At 40.1% G+C, this 15,527-nt stretch overlaps 1 protein-coding gene across 16 annotated transcripts in view; it reads right to left on the bottom strand.

Annotated features, from left to right (window-relative positions):
* FNBP1 (formin binding protein 1) overlaps positions 1-15,527 on the bottom strand; it is a 131,668-nt gene that overhangs the window by 24,594 nt on the left and 91,547 nt on the right. For 6 of the 16 annotated variants that reach the window (XM_057719836.1, XM_057719834.1, XM_057719835.1 and 3 more), the window contains 4 exons: positions 6,882-7,010; positions 5,573-5,719; positions 3,063-3,260; positions 1,938-2,120 (listed from right to left, as the gene is read on the bottom strand). In XM_057719836.1, the coding sequence (XP_057575819.1) occupies positions 1,938-2,120; positions 3,063-3,260; positions 5,573-5,719; positions 6,882-7,010 (657 nt within the window). The remainder of the gene's footprint in view (positions 1-1,937; positions 2,121-3,062; positions 3,261-5,572; positions 5,720-6,881; positions 7,011-15,527) is intronic. The other 10 variants (XM_057719841.1, XM_057719842.1, XM_057719843.1 and 7 more) reach the window with 3 other exon arrangements.

The raw sequence follows: 15,527 nt of genomic DNA, 5'->3' as shown, positions 1-15,527 counted from the left end.
ATTATGTTTTTTTAAGGGAGGGGCTTCCTTTAATCAAAATAACCCATTTCTCATTGTACTGTTTTTGTTTTCAAGCGTTAATTATTTCCTAGCCATCTTTTCTTACACTTATTGATTACTGACATTCTTGGTCTCTTCCGAAACATTTAGAGAACACCATGAAACACGATTCAGAAACCATCTGCAACCAACAGGCTGGATGCTGAGAAGAATGGAATAGATACACACACAAACGGTAAACAATCACCAATATTCGACATCCTTCATTATGAGGTTCCAAAAGACAATGCAGACATATTTTTATAAATACAATAAATGAGTGCTCTGTCTGTGAAGGTTTTAGAAGCAGCAGAGATGGGGTGACTGATTTACAGTTAATGTAATGCTTTATAGTCTATAGTCTAGTGTAGTGACATATATGTTGGAAATTCTTCGATGAACAAGGAGCAGAGATGGATGGAGAATTCTAAAAGCCAGCATAATGGACATCTAATTATAGAATTCAACACACTCCATCACCCACTTTTGAAGCTATATTCTGCCTTCCTACAAAGCCTCTCTTGAAATCTTTAGGAAATTAAATTCTAATTCTTAACCTGGATATGCTGGGTAACCTTAAAACAGGATAATTTCACCAACTGTGCTCTTTACATAAAACTTTGAGAGTCCATTACTAAAGGAACACTGCATATAAAGAAATGAGGTTTTTGTAACAATGTAGCAATCTATTATATTTACATCTTTCTTACACAGAAAAAGCGAAAAGTAAAAAATTATATTTGTACAAGAACACATCCCACTACAACTGTATTGTACTACTCCCACAGGACAAGACAAAAGAAAACCTTACTGGATGTGTGAACGCACTTACTGTTTGTTTACTTATTATTCAGTATAAAGAATATTTTGGGATGGCTTAGACTAGGCTGACCATTTAGGTTTATTCAGGAGGCTACAAATGACCTTGTTCCAATCTTTTTCTAAAAAACCAAACTGGTATCTACTTTGGATTGCTGATCAATTCCATAAAACCCTGTGACTTAAGCACATGAGATCTTAATTAGGATGGCAAACCTGAGTCTAAAGAACATCCACTTATGAGTCAATCATAGTACAACAGATTCTCCCTGAGAATGGACTCATGGAATCTCAGATCATAAGCAGGCTTCCTGGCTTTAAATCCTGGCTCTGTATCTTCCTAATTTCATCTTTGCATGCATCAGTTTTCTTTTCAGTACAGTAAAGAAATCTTAGTACCTAAGTTCATAGGGTGGTTGAAAAAAGTAAATGAGTACAGAGAACAGAGTCTGGCAAATAACAAGCACTCAGTAAATGTCAGCCGCTATTATTTCACCCTTTCAAGATAAATACTGCATTAGGTCTTCTGCAGTCAGTTCTGTTATCAGATATTTAATCAACATCTTGTACATTCACCAAAATAGCTAAGGAAACCCCTGTAACCATACCATTTCCCCTCAAACCCTGAGGCACAGCTCAGAGAGAAGTACCTTCATTACACACTGTTTCAGTAATTATTAAGCAAATATTTTCTGACCATACATTGATTTCCAACTCCTCAAATATCACTAGCTTTAGAAATGGAATCCAAGTTTCCTTTTTTGGTAAAATGAAGGTAAAATATTAATGCCTTATAAGTTTCAAAAGGGAAATGGAGAAAGGGCCATCCAAAAGGTACTACAGACAAAAAGAACTCTGGACTGGCTGGCTTCCCCTCTCCTTTCTCCTTCCATCCATCCTGCTTCCTTCCTTCCTCTCTTTGTGGCTCTTCTTCTTTCCAGCTATAATGAATCATAGGTTCTTATTGTTTTATGTTATGGAAAAACACAATGGAGTCATTCACAAACAAAATAAGTTATGCAGAACAAAACATGCAACCAAAGCGCACAAGAGAGACAGGATTCCAGAGCAGAACTTACCCCACGCTTTAGACTCCTGAAGCAGTGGATTTTGGGTTTGGAGGTCATGAACTCGTTGAAGCGATGGGAGAGGGGTTCCTTTTGCTGCTTGGGAGACTGGGGGCCGTTGGGAACAGCAGAGGGTGAGGCAGAGGCAGGGGGAGGTGGGGGAGGCTGATGGGGGGATGTTAAAAGGGACATAAGCTACGTGTAAGAGATGGAGCAGTGACAGAGTAAAAAATCAGAAACAAGAAGATAAGACACAAAACAAAAATAAGCATCAAATCATATTTGAAACCCAAAGCAAGTCAAACACAAACAATTAAATATTCAGGCCATGGTCCAAAAGAAAACATGTAAGGATATGTTAAGTGGAGAATATGATGAAAGTGGGAGTTTTAGTAAGTAAAGCAACAGAAGAACAGCAAGAAATATCTGACAAGAAGCTCATGCAGACTTTCACATGCAAACTACCATTCTAATTACTCTAAACCAGTGTAAGCCAGAAGGGTAAATATTTCTAAACCACCTAAACTAACACAGCTTGATGGGAGAAAATGAAAGTCCTTAAATGCTAAGGTTGTGAAAACAGAAAGACAGCCTTTTAAAATGAAATATTAAATTATTCCAAGGTTAAAGCAGTCATGTTGCCTCAATCACACTTTATGCCCAGGTTAATGCTGTCATGCACCTACGTATCACACTATAAAAAGAAAATGAAAAATGTTCATGGATACATATGTTAACATGAGTTCGAAACCAAGTTATTATCCCGTGTAAACAATTTCAATTAGATATGCGGATACATGGTTATAGAACTGTTGCATGATGTCCCTTCTCTCAGCCCAGGTAACCAGCAAACTAGGAGACTTAGGAGTGAAAGGCGTGATGCGAAACAGCCAGAGGTCAGTAATCTGTTAGAGTGGGTGACACGGTGCAGGTGATAATGCATCTGAAATAGGACAAATGGCCATGGCCAAGGTACCACCACCAAAGAGACAGAGTCTTAAAATAAAATAGCACACTAGCTTTTTTTGCATTCTGAAACTACAAGCTTAAAATCTCCATTCCTTTGAGACTAAAAGATAAAGTATCCATCTCCACACTTTATAACACTCATTTCACACTGGGTCCAGCCATCAGTACCTTATTTTTTTTGATGAACGGCCATAACTTTCCTTTGGATTTGCCACCAAATTTGAGCTCTGATTTGCCTTCTCCTCGGGAATTCGAAAGGCTGTTATCAGACACAGTGCGCTTCATAGGCTGAGTGTAATCCTCAAATTCAATGTCTCCCGGAGGCTCAAACCCGGACTTATAAGCTTCTATGACCAGCTGTGAATCCTGCAATTACACCCATCACAAACAAATACATTCAAATGCAAGCAAATAATTCTCACACAATGAACTATGATGACTTCATACACATGATATTCTAAAGAAGTTATATTGATTAATAATAGACTTTTTCTAGTAATATTTCTATCATTAGAAAGAATAATTTGTAAAGCTACATGTCTAGCAAAGATTTGAAGATACTTTTAATATAACTAACCATTTTTCTACATTTAGAGAAACGAATATTAATGAAGAATGATTTTGCTAAAAGCAGAAAAATTGGGCAATTTATACGCAATTCTCTTGAAAAATACAGTAATACAAAAATTGGTTTTCGGGCTTCCTAGGTGGCGCAGTGGTTGAGAATCCACCTGCCAATGCAGGGGACATGGGTTCGATCCCTGCTCCAGGGATTGAACTAAGCCCATGTGCCACAACTATTGAGCCTGCGCTTTAGAGCCCGTGAGCCACAACTATTGAGCCCATGTGCTGCAACTACTGAAGCCCACGCGCCTAGAGCCCCTGCTCCACAACAAGAGAAGCCATGGCAATGAGGAGCCCGTGCACCACAACGAAGAGTAGCCCCGATTTACTGCAACTAAAAAGAAAGCCTGCGCACAGCAAAAAAGACCCAACACAGCCAAATAAATAAATAAATTAAATACCTTGCTTATAATAAATAAATAAATAAATAAAATGGACCAGTTTAAAACAAACAAACAAACAAAACAAAACAAAACCTGGTTCTCATCAGAAAGTCTTAAAGCGGGACTTCCCTGGTGGTGCAGTGGTTAAGAATCTGCCTGCCAATGCAGGGGACAGTTTCGAGTCCTGGTTCGGGAAGACCCCACATGTCACAGAGCAACTAAGCCCGTGCACCACAACTACTGAGCCCACATGCCACAACTACTGAAGCCCGTGTACCTAGATCTCGTGCTCTTCAACAAGAGAAGCCACCACAACGAAAAGCCTGTGCACTGCAAAGAAGGGTAGCCTTGCTCACAGCAACTAGAGAAAAAAGCCCACATGCAGCAACAAAGACCCAATGCAGCCAAAAAAAAAAAAAAAAAAAAAAAAATTCTTAAAGCAATCTGGCATATACACAGTCAAAGGAAAGAGTAGAAATCTCTCCAATTTCTTTGGTTCATTGTGGTTCAAAGATATGAATTTACTGAATAATTTTTCTTTATGCATATATTTATTCACAGTCTCTCCTCCACTAGAACGTAAGCACCCTTCTGTTCTTCCTCCACTGTATCCCTAGTACCTAGATGGAGCCCGGTGATAATGGTGCAATAAATGTTTGCTGAATAAATCAGTGAACTGATTGCCTACTCTGTGGTGTGCACCCTGCTAGGAACTTTGACTTCAGAGTCTTCTCAGGGACAGGTGGTGAAGACCGATGTGTAAGGAAATGACAACCATCGTGTCAAAGATAGATAGATGCATAGTTAAGGTGTTACAAAAGGACATGTGATTTGTAATAACATTCTAACCCAATAATCACCTGATTTAAAACAACTACTAGAAAAAAAAAAAAACTTCTAGAGAAGATAATTTGGAAAGATCTCAACTTCCTACCATGAGCCCACATTTTACTTTGCCGTAGCTATTTTAGTTGATGTCACATTTGCAGCTGTGCCACAAGTGTCAATTGTCTTGCAATAGCCAATCACCCTTCCTTCTTAGTAACAAGAACCCTGATTTTAAGTCAGGCACATGGCCACCCAACAAAAAGGCTTCACTCCCCAGTCTTTTTGTACAGCGTGAGGTGGCCCCTGGACTAAGTTTTGACGTCTGAGATGTAGGCAGAAGTACAGTGAGCAACTTTAGGAAGCCTCTTTAAAGAGACAGTATGGGCCCTTCTCTATATAATGCTTTCTGGAATTTGGATGTGATGGCTGGAGCTGCAGAAGCCATCCTGAGTTTGAAAGTCACACCATCAAAAATTGTGAACTAGGAGAAGCCTGGGTCCCTGAGGACTTGTGGACCATCTGCCTATACCATGGTTGGACCCTCTTGCCTCTAGACATCTTTATGTGGGAGGAAAAATAAACTTCCTTAAGACACTATCGTCATTGTTTTATGAACCTAAACCTAGACTAGCAGATTTGGCTCCACAATTCTAAGTGTGCCAGCGACTACACTGGATCCAAAACACAGAGGGAAAAACTCTGAAATAGTGCTACTGTTGAAAAGTGCTTGTGACCACTGAAAGCAACTACTTTCAGGTGATTAAGTTTGGTCACTGTGGAAAGGGGTGGGGAAACAATGGGACCGCAAACAGTCATAAATTAAGTCTGAACTACAGTACTTACATTTTTCGGATCAATGGACTCGGCTGCCTTTACTATCCCATCCAAGCACTTCCCAATGATTGGAATCACCTGCCGGTCCAGCTCTGCATATGTCTTCACCGATTCTCCAATTCTCACTATCCTCCTCTCCTCCATCTCTTGTATCTTCTGCAATATTAGAGTTTGCATAAAATTAATTTGGTCCACTGTTACCTAAGGAAGTTGTTTTTTGGCAGCACTGTTACCTCTAAAAACTTCTCTGGGGGGAAACAGGCCTATAAAAAGGTTAGAGTTAGAGCAACTGTAAATTTCTTGTGCCTCTATTAGCCAGCTGGATGCCTACTTTACGAATTATTAGGCTGCCGAAATGTACACGTTGCACAATTCCATTTCGATTTCAGTAAGAACACAAAACTCAAGTAGTTTTACTATTAACACCATTTGGTATTACATTTCAAATATTTCCTCCATCTTTGAGTCACTGTTTCATCCTTTACCAAAAGCATGGCATTTGTTTAACTACCTTGACCCAACACAGGCTGAGATTAACTAGTGTACCTTCCTTCTACAAGCTGGAGGTTCCTGTTTGCTGTGTAGACACTATGAAACAAATATTTATTATTTTTTCTACAGTTGGACTTGAAGTTGTAAAAAAAATTCCAAAGTGGGGGAACACATACATACTTTTTCTCATACTATTTTTGACAAGCTGAAGTAGCCAAAAGAAAAATAATCCAAACCCAAACTGTCATCTGTTCAAATCCTACAACTGTCTCAATGCTGCTTTGGTTCCTAAAGGTAAGCTGGCATTTTTGTAGCCAGAGCGGTCCTTTTAGCAGAAAGAGTGTTAATCTAAGAATCACAGTTCTAAGACTGACCAAGAATGGCTGCAGGGGTTAACCAAGGAAGCTCACAAAGGCTATTGATTAATCTTGAGATTCATGTTATATTTCATCTTAATGCCAGTCAATGCTTGAGCTGAATGGTTAAAAAAAACGATTTGAATTAGAGGAAATTTAGAATTGTATAAATACTTAGAATATAAGCCCAGAAATCATGATTTCAAGGCAATATGTTTCTAAGCAAAGCAAATCTGAGAGATCTGGGACTTCCCTGGTGGCGTGGTGGTTAAGACCCCGAGCTCCCAATGCAGAGGGCCTGGGTTCCATGCCTGGTCAGGGAACTAGATCCCACATGCATGCCGCAACTAAGGGTTCACATGCTGCACATGCCACAACTGAGGAGCCCGCCTGCCGCAACTAAGACCCAGCGCAACCAAATAAAGAAATACATATTTTACAAAAAAATCTGAGCGATCTGAACTACTTACCTGGAAGATATTGGGAATATGAGTGTGGTAATACTCATGCTGCTCGTGGTTGAATTTCTGAAGAATTGATGAGTACTCGCCTTTGCTGTCCTCTGCCATTTGGTGACGCGTTTGAGCTTGTTGCCGTGCCTTAGGGCAAAAAGCGAGAATACCCCCATGTTTACACACAATAAATAAAAGCTTAGGATTGCAAACTGGAGGAATTGGAGGGTCAAATTTACCTCAAATGTGTTGTATTTTAGCACGTGCTGTTTTTTATAAAAAAAAAATTGTTTAAACAATGCAATCCAAAAATGGGCAGAAGACCTGAAAAGACATTTCCCCAAAGAAGACACAGATGGCCAACAGGCACATGAAAAGATGCTCGACATCACTAATTATTAGAGAAATGCAAATCAAACAACAGTGGAATATCATCTCACATCTGTCAAAATGGCTATCAGGAAAAAGCCTACAAATGACAAATGCTGGTGAAGATGTAGAGAAAAGGGAACCCTTTGTACACCGTTGGTGGCCCTATGGAAAACAATATGGAGGTTCCTCAAAAAACTAAAAGCAGAACTATATGATCCAGCGATTCCACTCCTGGGTATATATCCAGAAAAAAAATGAAAACATTAATTTGAAAAGATACATGCACCCCAATGTTCATAGCAGCACTATTTATAATAGCCAAGACATGGAAGCAACCCAAGTGCTCATCAACAGACGACTGGATTATGAAGATGTGATATGTATACATACACAATGGAATATTACTCAGCCATAAAAAAGAATGAAATATTGCCATTTGCAGCAACATGGATAGACCTAGGGAATATTATGCCTAGTGAAATAAGTCAGACAGAGAAAGACAAGTACTATATGAGATCATTTACATGTGAAATCTAAAAAAAAAATAGTAGAAATAAATATCAGACTCACAGATATAGAAAACAAACCTGTGGTTACAAAAGAGGAGAGACAAATTAGGGGTATGGGATTAACAATACAAACTACTATATTTATAATACATAAGCAACAAGGATATACTGTACAGCACAGGGAATTATAGCTCTTATCTTATAATAACCTATGATGGAGTATAATCTGCAAAAATACTGAGTCACTATGCTGTACATCTGAAACTAACATAATATTATAAATCAACTATACTTCAATTTAGAAAAAAAGAGGGACTTCCCTGGTGGCGCAGTGGTTAAGAATTCACCTACCAATGCAGGGGACATGGCTTCCATGCCTTGTTCGGGAAGATGTCACATGCTGTGGAGCAACTAAGCCCGTGCACCACAACTACTGAGTCTGTGCTCTAGAGTCTGAGAGCCACAACTATTGAGCCCATATGCCACAACTATTGAAGCCCGAGCGCCTAGAGCCTGTGCTCCACAACAAAGAGAAGCCACAGCAATGAGAAGCCTGTGCACCACAATGAAGAGTAGCCCCCGCTCTCCACAACTAGAGAAAGCCCGTGTGTAGCAACGAAGACTCAACACAGCCAATAAATAAATTAAATAAATTAATTAATTTAAAAAAATTAAAGGAATTCCTAGGTGGCGCAATAGTTGGGAATCCACCTGCCAATGCAGGGGACATGGGTTCGAGCCCTGCTCTGGGAAGATTCCACATGCCACGGAGCAACTAAGCCCATGTGCCACAACTATTGAGCCCGTGTGCCACAACTATTGACCCCGTGTGCCACAACTATTGAAGCCCACGTGCCTAGAGCCTGTGCTCCACAACGAGAAGCCACTACAATGAGGAGCCCGTGCACCACAATGAAGAGCAGCCCCCGCTCGCAGCAACTAGAGAAAGCCCATGTGCAGCAACAAAGACCCAACACAGCCAATAAATAAAATAAATAAATAAATTTATTAAAAAAAAAAAGCAAAACAAAACAAACAAAAAACTGTTAAAAAAATTAAAAAGAAAAAGAAATTATTTAGAATTTGAATTTACTTTAAGTAAGGATGTGCAGCCTAACTTTTCACAAACTGAACCATTCTCTATTGTCTTAACTTGGCATTACTTTCTAGTTTGACACACATGCCACGTTCTTTATTGTCTGTACTTGGCCCAATTCATATATTTATGTTACCTAGATTTAGGTTCCCTTGTGGGAAGCTCTGATCATATATATATATATATATATATATACACATATATATATACATTTTTTTTTTGAGGAGGGGATAGGGGATCCATAAATGTTTTTATCCAGTTCTCAATGAAGTTCATGAATTAAAAAGGCATATGAGGGCCTTCCCTGGTGGTTCAGTGGTTAAGAATCCCCCTGCCAATGCAGGGGACATGGGTTCCAGCCCTGGTCCGGAAGATCCCACATGTCACAGAGCAATTAAGCCTGTGCGGCACAACCACTGAGCCTGTGCCCTAGAGTCCGAGAGCCACAACTACTGAGCCCACATGCCACAACTACTGAAGCCCCTGCTCTGCAACAAGAGAAGCACCGCAATGAGAAGCCTGTGCATCGCAATGAGTAGTCCCTGCTCTCCCGCAACTAGAGAATGCCCACACACAGCGACGAAGACCCAATGCAGCCAAAAAATAAAAATAAATAAATAAATTTAGTTTTAATAAGATGGTCTCATTAAAAAAAAAAAAAGACATATGAACCACTGATCCAAAGGGACCTTTATAAAACTCTCCACTGCATTTATTTTCAGAATATACTTTAAAGAAGCAGTAAGTATGGGGCCCTCTTTGTGCTTTTTATGTTTGTGTGTGTGTGTGCATGGTAGTTTGCATTTTACTACATTGCTTTTCTCCTAAATTATAATAGAATTCATAAACATGTTTCTCTCTTCTAATTCATATTTTGGTTAATTACACACAAGCAAGAAAGGGGTGGGGCTTCCCTGGTGGCTCAGTGGTTAAGAATCTGCCTGCTAATGCAGGGGACATGGGTTCGAGCTCTGGTCTGGGAAGATCCCACATGCCACGGAGCAACTAAGCCCGTGCGCCACAACTGAGCCCACACGCTGCCCGTGCCCCTAGAGCCCGTGCTCTGCAACAAGAGAAGCCACTGTGATGAGAAGCCCGTGCATCGCATCCCTGCTCTCCTGCAACTAGAGAAAGCCCAAGCGCAGCAACAAAGACCCAATGAAGCCAACAAATAAAAAAAATAAAAAATAAAAAATAATTAATTAAAAAAAAATAAAGGGGTGACAAGCTGCAGAATCAATTTGAAAGTTCAAACAAGAATGTCCATCAAGTCTAAAATCCTCCACAAATAGCAGAGATTGTTATGTGGGTAACAGCTCCTCAGATTTCTCTAGCACCTTGCAGGTGACTTGATAAATATAATCTCATGAATCTCTGAGACAATCTGAGGTCCACACAGGGCAAACACGACCCCCTGCCAGATGAAGAGATGGCCTGGCCTGCAGACTGGGCAAACTCATCACATTGGGCCAAGAACACAACAGGAAAAGGGCCTTGTTCCAACATAGCCAAGGCAACTGCTGTTGGTTGGTTTTGTTTTGTTTTACTGAACCTAATCGTTTAAAGAAAAGAAAAAGAAAACAGAACTTTTCAAAGGCCAGCACAAAGAAGAAAGGCTGTAGTCGTCTGTCCCACCCTCTGTCTGATCGCAGGTACCAGATCAGTTTCTTCTCGTCTCAATGGCCTTCATTGGTTTCCTGCCTCTGTGACTTGACGGCTTAACCTGATTTCACTTCCTTGACCTGCTTTGCTCCTCTGTATATTCGTGAAAGCCCAAGCTGGTCATTCAGAGCTGCTTCCTTTTATTTTGTTCTCTGTTCATATGTAAACACTTCCCAAATGCAGGGAACGGTATGAATATTTCCAAACTGATTTCCTATTACCTGAGGCATCTTAGTTTCTTAAGACCTTTAGGCACCTCAAAACCAATTTACCAACTTCTCAACTCCCCTTGGTTAGTTCAGCTGCCGCATTCTTCCTCTTTGTCGGCGGCCCGTTAACTCCTTTCCTGGCCATATGCTTCAGCTTCCGCTTTACTGTGTCTACTAGCAAATGCATGTTGAGTCCCCAGCTACCCTGCAAAATCCATGCCTTTCTAATACACAGTAACCCTCCTCTGTTTAAACAGTAGCCTCTCCACCTACCTGCACTCCATCTGTTCCCCTGATGCGACCAACTCAAAAACCTTTTTAACTCTTTCAACTACCTACAGTTTTATCATTTCTCACTCTGTTATGACTATGGGGGGGGGGGAACACCACGGAAATTCCCAGGTAGACCTCCTATTTCTAAAAAATTCACAAACCTTCCTCAGAAAAAAAAAAAATCTCAGAAAAATCCCAGGGGAGGGAGGTTTGGTCATCTCTTTTGTAAACAAGAGTACCAAGATGGAGAGTCTCCTTATTTACTTTGGAGAAATGATTCTAACTTGGTGAAAACTTAAAATAGCTTAGTTCTGAAACAGAGATCAGGATGTCATTAAATATGCACGTTATGTGTGTATAAACACACACATACACACACAGCCCACATAAGCAGATTGATGCTTCCTGACAATCAATCCGTCATAACAACCATGGAATATTTTACTCATGAGAACTGGAGGCGAGCCTGCCGGGGGTACCCCAGCACCATTTGATTGGAAATGGCTGTCATCCTCTATCCTCTGAGCTTCCTCCCCAGAATCTCTAATAATGTTTTCGCTTTGACTATATAATTGCTTTTATAAGCATATTTATCCGTAATAGTTTCACAGTGCCCTGCACACTGTAATCCTGAAATGTAACTAGGTGACCACTAGATGTAAACTATGGAAAAAAACTGAGATAAGAAAGAACATGGATAAAATCCAGCCTGGAAAGTGAGCTGAGTAGAAGAAAACAGACTCCAGAGGGAATGGGTCTACCTTTTGTTAAAGAAGCATGATCTCTCTGGGAGTTTTCTTGAAAGGAAAAGCTTGGACAGAAGTACACAAAAGCCTCTGTACCTCTACAGACCCTCTCTGACTCACTAAAAGGATAAAGCCACATTTAAAAGCAGCAAAATATTGTTGCACATCAGATTCTGTAAGGTCACAGCAGGAAGACAGGACTGTCTTACTCTCAATCCCAGCACCCAGCTGCTTTGAATTAATACCCACTGTTGAATCCCAGGTCCAGGAATGTGTCATTGTTCCCACCAAGATTTACTATGGAAATCTATCTTTGTTTCGTAAGCTGTTATGTTTACTTTGTGATGGAACTTCAAGAGTCTCTCTTTAAAACTAGTGCTGAGTCACTCATTCTCGCAAATATATTTTTTAAAATATCTTTAAAAGTGTTTTCAAAAATTTATTTGGAGTAACCGCTAAGTAACTAGATATTTTCGAGAGTGCATCTCCTAATGTCTAAGGCTACGTGAAGATTAGAAGCATCACAATTTCTCATCTCTTTTTAAGTCAGTCTAAAAATAGCAACTATTATTTTAAAGCAGTACATTATTTCCATTCTCAGCCAGACCATTAGCTATTTCTTTTCATCCAAGTTCCCATTCTAAGAATAAAAGATACTGAATCTTATAGCAATATTACTGTAGGGCAGAAAGAAGCTCATAGGATTTTTTTTTTAGTGAGTCAGAATTACAGAATTAAGAGATAACATTCTAAAAAAAGTCCAGAATGACCACAATTGCCTGAGGCTGTTAAGTCACAGACATCTTTAAATAAGATCTACAGTGGTTTCCCTGTCAATCAGAAAGACTGAATTTAAACTTTAGAATTTCTTTGACAAATCCTTGGGAATCTCCCCAAATAAATCCAAATAGGCCTAAGTATGTATCTCTTGTGTGATTCCACTGCTTGGTAATTCTTAACACCATCTAATTCAACGTCCTATGGAAGTAAAGCTGTGCTGCCTAAAAGGTCAAAGTTACAGTTTCTAAATATAGAAAACAATATTTTAGAAACTGAGCTACAGCACAGTGCTTCTAAATCCTCAGGGGTTTAAAGACAAAAATAGTATAATCCATTTTGTTAGTTAAATTTAGATAATTAGCATGGCCCAAATGTAGCTATTTCCTGTTCAATTCACTATTACTTTTTCCTTAATGTTTCAAATATTAAGGAGAAAAGAATGCTGCTGGCTGAGTCTCAATTGTCATAAACAGAGAAAATGAGCTATATTAAGGAATGTGCTTACTTTCACACGGGGGACCGTGGTAGGTTTTCTTACTAAGTTATACCGTCACATCTTTTATCAGGGCTGCTTATGGCTTTTGACCTTCTAACAAAATGAGCAAATATGGATTGGTTCTATTTATATATTTATTGTAAACACATAATGAGATGGATTAATTTTTTGAATATGATCTCAGACTTCTCAGGAACTGTATCCACTGCTGTTCCTTAAATGATTATTGCAGCAGCAGTCAGAACTTTTGGAAAGTCATATTTTTCCTTGGTTAGAAGTATGTAAATATAAGGCTTCCCTGATAGCACAGTGGTTAAGCATCCGCCTGCCAATGCAGGGGACATGGGTTCCAACCCTGGTCCAGGAAGATCCTACATGCCGCAGAGCAACTAAGCTCGTGTGCCACAACTACTGAGCCTGAGCTCTGGAGTCCAGGAGCCACAACTAATAAGCCCATGTGCCACAACTACTGAAGCCTGAGCAGCTAGAGCCCGTGCTCCACCACAAGAGAGCCCACCATAATGAGAAGCCCCATGCACCGCAACGAAGAGTAGCCCCCGCTTGCCACAACTACAGAAAGCCCGTGCGCAGCAATTTGGGGAGTGCCACGAAAAGTGTTTCATCACTGGTAGTTCCAGCAGCAATACATGTTCTCTGGAGCAGCTGGACTTTCAATATTTTATTTCATAATTATCATAAGAGGAGACCAATTGTATTTGAAGCCAGAGGGAAAAGGAGGGCTAAACTGAGATTTTATTCTGGATTTACTATTCTGCACCACAGCTAGGCTGCCCACATTTATTATCCAACAGCCAGTGGCCTGCCACAGCTCCACTTAGGGGGCAGATGGCCACCACCAGCCCTGAAATCCAGCCAAAAGGGCACACAGCCTGGGCTGGAGGCACAGCAAGAATCAGGCAGGGTACCTGGCTCTTAACTCACCCCTGACAATATTGTGGATAAAATTAAACATACGAATGTAATAACCTGGGATATCTAGCCTCTCTCCATCTTTAGTTCTTTTTAATCACCCGATTACCAAAATAGGCTTGCTGTAAATAATTCAAATTTACAGAACTGTAAGGTTTAGAAAGTAAAATCCCTGCACATTCCACCCTCTGATAATCACTGGTAACAGTGACAACTTAGTGTCCTTCAGTGGTGGAGCAGGGTCTCAGATAACACCGAGAGGAGGTAGAGGCAGCCTTGGGAAACTCACCAGAAAGTTCTAAGAACACAGCTGCAAGGACATCACTAAATGATACCACCACATTACAATGATACTCAAGCAACAGCTGGCAAAGTTGGTGAGTCTCAGAGTCCCCAGTAGCTCCAACGTTTGGAGCACCTTGCCTTTTGGATGTGGCCAGGTTAATGGGAAGAAATGCACACAATTTCACAGCATACAAGAGAGACAGGGGCCACTGGATATTATGGCCAATTTTCTAGGTACCTCCACCCCCACCCCACCCCACCCCGTGCAGCATGTGGGATATTAATTCCCCGACCAGGGACTGGACCCACGATCCCTGCAGTGGAAGCATGGAGTCTTAACCACTGGACCATGAGGGAAGTCCCTCTAGGTATTTTTGAGATCAGAAAAACAGCAATCTGTTGAAAATCCCTAAAAATTCTAACTGGTAAATTGAATTTCTCTATGATTTGTCAACAATTAGGAATAAAACTGATTTCACCCTGTCTTTGACCCATCAACTCTACTTCTGGGAATTTATCCTAACGAAATATTGTTTATAATAGCTAATAATCTGAGACAAATGTCCAGTAATGTGATTGGTTAATTGTATGTCATATCCTTGATGGACTACTGTGTAGCCTGGAAGACAATGTGAAAGAGTATTTTAAAAGGGAAAGTGAACGCTACACACACACACACACACACACACACACACACACACAATGTGAAAGATACAGTAGGAGGGATATTAAGAAAGGAAGAAATGGAATAGCTCCCTGTCTGGAGTAATGTTGTTGTATGATAAACGGCATTGTTTCAATTTCCCAGCACACTGTTGCATCTAGAACACATTTTCAAGTTCAAGACTAAGAATGCATTTAAAAATTCCTATTCAGACAGAGTGCTGTGAGTTTTTGTTGGAGACTTCCAGGCCGGGGACCTGCCAGAACAATGAGTCTGTCTTTGATAAATTATAAGAGCAGCTAAAATACAGAACAGAGAAAAACTTCAAAATAAGTTAACCAAAGAAATATGCTTGAAATATTCCAGCAATTTCCTGATTTTTTTTTAAAAACAGGCTTATAACTTCTAGCCCCAGTATTGTAGGTTACTTTGGTGCACGGTCACTGAAATAGGAGAGAATATCGAAAGATAGCAAATGAGACCAGCATCTCAATCCCTCATGGGCCATTCACTTGCTAAACAGTTTTAAGAAAAGGCCTTCTGTTTCCCTATACTCCAGTTGCCTTAGTTAAAAAGTAGAACTGAAGGTGAGCAACAATTTCTGCTGAAAGAGAAGCCACTGCTGATACGGTTGGTCTTGAT

The sequence above is a fragment of the Hippopotamus amphibius genome, chromosome 2 (genome assembly GCF_030028045.1).
Source record: "Hippopotamus amphibius kiboko isolate mHipAmp2 chromosome 2, mHipAmp2.hap2, whole genome shotgun sequence".
In the NCBI taxonomy this organism is placed as follows: domain Eukaryota; kingdom Metazoa; phylum Chordata; class Mammalia; order Artiodactyla; family Hippopotamidae; genus Hippopotamus; species Hippopotamus amphibius.
The sequence above is the reverse complement of the archived record's forward strand: the minus strand, read 5'-3'. Positions and strand labels throughout refer to the sequence as shown.